General features: G+C 28.7%; 1 protein-coding gene across 1 annotated transcript; it reads left to right on the top strand.

Moving 5' to 3' along the window:
• Window positions 1–5,325: 5,325 nt before the first annotated feature.
• Window positions 5,326–6,404, top strand: BDCG_07058 (uncharacterized protein; the record flags this gene model as incomplete). Its single annotated transcript, XM_045422821.1, has 3 exons — window positions 5,326–5,550; window positions 5,644–5,889; window positions 6,312–6,404. 3 exons carry the CDS (start codon window positions 5,326–5,328, stop codon window positions 6,402–6,404), a joined length of 564 nt encoding a protein of 187 aa, XP_045278377.1.
• Between the last annotated feature and the right edge of the window lie 1,199 nt (window positions 6,405–7,603).

Raw genomic sequence — 7,603 nt, 5'->3', positions numbered from 1 at the left:
TGTAAGTCAGATCTATTAAAAGAATCTCTCAATACTAGTTATAAGATATGATGAAAGCTCTTCTGTAAGAGCAGTGTCTTCTTTACATCTTAATAATTTATTCACTGCACTAGATTCTTATAGTCTCAATACTTGTTCTTCTCTATCAGAATATTGTAGTTATTAGATACAGTGTATTCTTTAATCAGCTTAACATAGTGTAAATTAATATGTATATTTGACTGACTCTTTATATATCATATAAGCTTTGCTTTTTTAATATAATCACTGATATGTGTAGTAACTGTGCTCATTGTTAAAGCAGAGAATGACTGATGATTAACAACTGAATCAGCTTGAGATAATTCAAATATCACTGCTGCTCTTATCACAGCTTTAATAAGAAATTATAGCTGTTAATGAGCTGTAAGTATGATTTGATAAGCCACTTCAGAATCATTTTCTCTCAGAGATTGAGATATTAATAGGCTATTATTTCTTACAATGACTATATATATCTGAATAATAAGATCAATAGATGATTGATTTGATGCTGAAAATGCTGCAGAAATAATCTACTTAATTACTGAACTGAGTCATTTCTTCTTAAGCTCACACTGCAAGATAAGAGATATAATAATTGAAGGTCAAGCATATTCTTGAAGCTGATACTTCTTGAGATGAATAATTGATAACTGTAGATGATTTCAACTGTGAGAAAAAGAGAATATCTATAATATTCAGAAGTATTCTAGCTAATTATACAGTGATAAGACAGTACTGATCAGTAATAAGTGTAAAATCTCTGATATATCAGCAAACTCACTAGAATATGAATCAGATGAGAAAAAAGAGATCAAATTCAAACTTAAATATATCTGAAAAAGAGATACAGTCTGTGATATCATTTCTTGCTCTTGATACATTTAATCTCTGTATGTAAGATTCAGTAGATCATTCAGTTTAGCCTGAAGATGTTATATATAATAGTGAAATTAGCTATTATTGTGTAGATCATAGTTCAGGTTTAATTAATTCTTATTATTAATAAAGCAGCTTCAGCATGATCTTCTTACTGTTAATTCTTTGATTTCTGTATTACTATTTTACTGCAGCATATCTTCAAGAAATACAATACAAGATATAATCACTCTCATCTTTTTTTCATCAATATTCATCATAATTCTCTCATAATTTAATATAGATAAGTCATGTGACAATGCAGTAACTATATCAGAAAAATTGATATTATAAGAATCAAAGATTAGAATAAAAATATTGTTTCACTTTAAGTGTTTAACAGCACTCAGTGCAGAAATTAAATAAAAACTCATCAAGCTTCAGTACATGTTTCAATATAAGTTAAATTCATTAATAAATAATTGATATAACAGGGAAATAACTTATATATCAGAGTAAAATATACTTTTTAAAAGATCTTATTCATATACTGCAATTTTCAACTCAGTCTGAATTAGTGAAGATTTGCAATATGATTATATCTCAATCATCTCAGTTTTAGTTCTCATGACTCAGTGAAGAAAATACTGATCTTAACTCTTATATACTGGCAGATCAGAACCTGATTCAAATGTTATATTCATATGAATATCAAGTTAATTGAGAACTTGAGTAATTGAGATATATTTCATCTCATTCTTCATTATAATTATTTCAAAGAGACTAAATAATGAATTCAAGAACAGTAATCTTTATATAGTCTGTGAAGTATAGTAAATAGCTTCTTGAACTTTCAGAACTATCATATAAAACCTTATATCTGAATATCAGTGATCATATTTGATAAAATGCACTCTTTCAATATAAGATATATCATTCAATTCTGATTTACAGTAGTATTCAAGATTCTCACACTGATACTGAATAAAATCAGAAGAAAAAATAGGTTTATTTATTAATAAATATCAGATGAATTTGCTGAAACAATATTTAACAGAGCTCTCTCAACTGTGAGATTATCATAACTCTGTAAGATTGTTGACAATTTCTGCTATTTCTATATACATTTATCACTGAAAAGTTGAGGATTTGAGAAGAGCAGATATCAAGAGAATCAGATTTTGAAAGTATAGTAATCTTATGAAGAATTTGACAAGATTTTTCTGAGCAGAACTCAGAGTTAATATTTATATTAATGACACTATTGAAATTGAGGTTTTCTTGACTGATAAAATCAGAAATTGTGCTCTGTATTGCTTTTTCAGAGTTGATAGATCTTTAAGAAGCAGACTTATCAGCAATGTATTCTTCAATAAACACAGAATTTACAGTAGTGATTTGTAGTTTTTTCAGAAAATATCTGACTCTTTGACTTAGAGTTTCATTGTCAGAACAAATGAATTCATTTCAAAGTTACTGCATTTGTGAGATATATCAATTACTGAATCAGAATCAACAAATTAATCAGTAATAGTAACAGTAATTGTATCAGTAGCTGGCATTTCAATATCATCAGTAACTGACTCATCAGAATTCTCTTAATCATCATTTTCAGAAATATTCTTCTCAGCAGCTGCTTTTAAAAGTCACTTAATATGCTTAACATTATCAGCAGTATTCTCATTATATGACTCTGTCTTTAGAGAATGTTAGTTTTTATAATGATAGAGACATCAAAAGTGATAAACTTACTGAGAATAGTAATACTTCTTCACTGAGAGCATCAATATCTGAATCACTGTCAGTGAAATCTTCATTTATAGTTTTTAGAAAAGAGAGATATTGATTATCTCTGAATTCTTATCTAGAGACAGATAGCAGGTAGTGTTTTAAATTTTAATTAAACAGACATGATATTTTACTTTCTGATATAATTTGTAGAAAAAAGTTGCATAGTTGAAAAGATATAAATGAAGTGAATGAGTAATCTTGATAAAATAAAGAGATGAGGTTGAATTACTGAAAAGAGATATATTAATAAGAGCTGTAATCAGTGACAATCTACATTAATTTAATATTAAGAATCAAATCACTATATTTCTATTCATATCATAAATTTATCAGAGTTCTATCAAGATTCTGAAAATGAATATTGTCATGAATTCTGCTCTACTAGATCTCTTCAAACTCTCTCATCTGATAGATTTAATGAGACAAATTACTGATTTCAAAAGAAATCTGATATTGATATATCTGAACATAGAATGAACATAATGACAGCAATGATAAATACTAGTCAGACAAGAAGAAGTCAAACTCATCACTGATATCAAGTAGTCTGTCAAAAAGATGTCACTGAACCTGGCATTCAGATGCAGAAATGTATAAGAAGGAAATTCAGCTGATAGAGCAGTATCTGTATCTGAAGATAAAATGAATGTATTTTCTTTCTTTCAATAAAGATAATTTGAATTGAACAGTTACAAGTGTGATAAAAATAAAGAATAAAACATTATACATCTTTTCATTCAGCGGAATGATGATACTGAATGTGATTAAAACATGAAAGTCTCAAACTCTCAAAGAAATGAAGACAAGTAGTATTAGATTTTAGCAAATATATCAACTTTTCAGTGAGATATCTTAGAAGAATTTGAAACTTTTCAGTGAGATATTAAAATTTTTTTGATCAACTTAGCTAATCATTTATTAATATAGAATCATATTCAATGAAAGAAGACAAAGAGCAGAGAAAGTTTAGCAGTAATTGAATTACATAACTGCTATGAAGAATTAATCATCTTTGAATACTTCTGTGATTCATTTATCACTGAAAAGTTCTTTCTGATTTTTTACTGAGTGTGAAGAATCATTGACTTTGATCAATTCTCTGAGCAAGAACAATGATATATGAAATGTAAGTTGAATATTCATTAGTTAAAGATATTGAATTGAAAACTTCAGATTGAAAAACTAGAAACTGATTCTGAATAATAGAGATATATATCAATCTTACAACTCAGATCAAAATATTTGATAATACTGACACAAATGAAAATTCTGCTGCAGCTATACTATAATAGCAAAATATTCTGACATTCTGAGATCTGATAAGTGATATTTCTGAATATCAGTAAATTGTCAGAGATGACTTTGCTGAGATGATTCAGAATATCTCAACAGCAAAAAAGAGACATCTGATAAAAGATATGTGAAAGAAGATATGAAAAAAGATTAAATTTTCAGAGACACTTTCAGCAAAAGACAGATCAGTGATGTAGAGATTTTCAATACAATCTATTTATATTTCAATATATTTAGTTTTCTATGAGTTTTATATATAAATTAGTTAATATATACTTTAATATACATAATTAAAATATACCTGTCTTGATATTTGCTGAAGAAAGTTGTCATATTCTCTATCTTGTAATTTGTATAGTTATGACTGTGAAGAATTCACTGATTTCACTGCATCAGAAAATCTTGAATTCTGTAGATATATTTCTAACAGTGTATTGAACACTTGTTCCTAGTTAATAGAAATGATTTTGTATTCAAAATAGCTGTAATTCAATCAGTGATAGTCTGTGCAAAAAGTATTAAGATATGAATGAAATTTATCAGATATGCTGATTACACTCAGAGATGAAATATGAAAGTATTTGCATTCATTGCATGATAATCTGCAAAGATGAATCAATAACATATATAAAGACTCACATTTTTCTTTTCCTTCTTTTCTTCTTTCTTTTTCTTACAACAATAATACATTGTAAAAATCATTTTCAACTCACTCTACTCACTCTGTCCTTCTTTATTCCTTAGTCTGATTAGTATTCTGTCAGTTGCAATAGAAAGCTTTTAATCAGAAAAGTTCTAATCAAGATATCTTATCTGTATAGTATATCAAGAATATCAGTAATTCATCATATCAGTATCAATCACAGTAATAACAATAACAGTAGTAGTATTAATTACAGTAATAATAACAGCAGCAGTATCAATCACAGTAACAACAATAACAGCAGCAGTATTAAAATAATAAGTAACATTCTCAAGTGTATCTGTGCTGCTGCTGCAAAGGCTTAAGAGAAGAAAGCAAGCAGCTGTCTGAATATCTTGACAAAGCAGCTTAATAAATAAACAATGTGTAAGTACTGCATTGAGTATATTTTTCTCTGTCATTTGAATACTGCTTGTGATAAGGTGAAGAGAAGCTCAAAGCCTTGTATAAATTACAATCATGAGAAAAAGAGATGTGTGATTGTCTCTGAAGAATTAAAAGAATAAGTTAACAATCTGATCTGAATTCATAACTTTTATCTTTCTATGTCAGATGATTTCAAGAAAATAATAAAGAGAGCTATATTGAAATTGATGAAGAATCTTTTAAAATAGATCAAGAAAGTTAAAACTCACTAATAAAAAGTGAAAGCTTAATGTATGAAGAGTATCACTATTGCTCTGAAAGTTCTGAATGTTATCATCAGTGTTACTGAAAAAGCTAAAATTAAGATTGAGAAGACTAAGTTGAATATTGAAAGAGTGAAATTAGAAATTGAAAAGAAAAAAGTTGCTGCAGAAAAGAAGAAAATCATGATTAAAAAGACAAAACTTGACATTGAAACTATCAAGCTTGAAGTACATCACAAGCTTTTGAGAATGATAGTCAGTTATATTGAAGAATAAAAATCAGTGATAAAGAATCTTATAAATTTAATAAACAATGTTAATACTGAAGCTAGCTGTATTATCATTGAGATGTATGAAATAATGAAGCATGTTCAGAGACTTACAGATTATCTTGATAAGAATTCAGTTACAGTCAGTGACAGTAGCAGCAGTGATAAGAAATTTAATAACAGTAATAATTCTCTTCTCATTTCTCTCACTGATATCTCTGCTACTGCTGTTAATTCTCTTCTCTCTTTCTTCTTCAATCTTTCAACTTCAGTTGATTCTCTGACTATGAGCAGCACTGAAACTCTCAACATTCTTGATAAAAAAGTAAGTTAGAATCAGTGAAATGATTCTCAGATTTATACAGAAGTTAATAATAATATAGATGAGTAAATACACAGCTTCTGATCTCTCTGAAACTCTCTCTCTCAAATGATGAATGATCATTGACACTGATTCTTCACAAACTTCAATATTAATTCACAAGTTCTCTGAAATAAATGTTGATGTGAATATGACAGGAAATGATGACAATGATATAGAGATGATTCAGAGAATCTGAGAGGAATTACAGAGAGATATGACAGATTTCTAATAGAGAATGATTTCAGTGAATGAGACATTTTTTAGAATTAGTGATTATGTAGATAGGAATTGATGACATTGCTAATATAATGATGATTTTATTCTGTTTATAACTCATTTACAGTGATTTCACGGCTAATTCACCATTATATTATATTTTACAGTTCGGCGACGGTGTCGGCGACTGGCACGGCGGAACAACCATAACCCGGTCGTATAATAAGCCTACGTTTTTCCGGTATGGAACGAACTACTAGCATACAAGTGTAAAGAGGGGGCCATAGTGGCCACTAATTAATTTAGCGTACAATATTACAATATATAAGAAGCCGGCGTACGCCTGTAATCGTACGCTAGCTTAAGCAACCTTTGAATCACAGAATTAAACAACTCATCTGAGAATTCATCAATGAACTCAACTTGAGATGAACTTACTTATAAGCAATTAGACTGGCCGCTGGGATCATGAATTTCATGTTTAGTCTCATTTGATCTGATCTCATACATTTCTTGACGTGAATCCCGCTGGGACTGACTATCAAAAAAACATGTAAAGTGACTATATATCAGATCTTAAAATGAAATCATGACTTGAAAAAAATGAGAAAGTGATCTCATTTAATTTCATTTAGTTTCATTCTTGATATAAAGTTACTATTTTTAGATATTTTAAGGTTTTTTTTAGACTATTTTTAATTTTTTAAAAAGTAACACTTTTTGATAACACTCAAATAAGATTTAAAGTCATTTAAAGCAATAAAAATAATTTAAATTGAGAAGTGAAAATCATGATCTCATTTGAAAAATGTGATAAGAGTAGACAGTAAGTCTCACTGAGACAGTATGAGATCACTATCTAATGTTAAAACTGTGTAATGAGATCAGTTGAATTGATAATGAAACTATCAAAAAATCTGATTCTGGTCTCAGACACGGTCACACGGTCAGTCTATAAGCAATGACTGAAAAGCATGCTATTATAATTGTGAAAGTCTGACAGAACACAGATGAACAGTATAAGAGTGTCAAAAGTCAAATGATACTGTATAATTGTATCAAAGTGAAAGACATTCTTATGAATGTATCAGTCAGATGTTATAATAATATAAAAACAGCTCTTAACTCTGCTCTGATAGCAGAATGAAAGAATGTCATTAGTCTCTGATTACAGGTCTTTCACACAGACATCACAAAGAATACTAAGAAGAGAGGTTCAATAGTCTCAAGCTTTTATAAATTCAATCATTAGAACTGCGCTTCTTCTGATGAAGCAGTAATACTAGATATAATTAAGAAGTTAGAACAGCTAGAAGCCTGACTGATCTGACAAGAGAGTGAGCTCAATGAATATGAATATCAGCTTGATCAGTGAAAGAAGCAGTTGAATAAGTGTACTGCTCTTGTTAATAAACATGTCAGCAAACTTCAAGAGAATCTCAAATAATTGACAGATAAA

The sequence above is a fragment of the Blastomyces dermatitidis genome (assembly GCF_000003525.1).
Source record: "Blastomyces dermatitidis ER-3 genomic scaffold supercont1.8, whole genome shotgun sequence".
In the NCBI taxonomy this organism is placed as follows: Eukaryota; Fungi; Ascomycota; class Eurotiomycetes; order Onygenales; family Ajellomycetaceae; genus Blastomyces; species Blastomyces dermatitidis.
The sequence above is the reverse complement of the archived record's forward strand: the minus strand, read 5'-3'. Positions and strand labels throughout refer to the sequence as shown.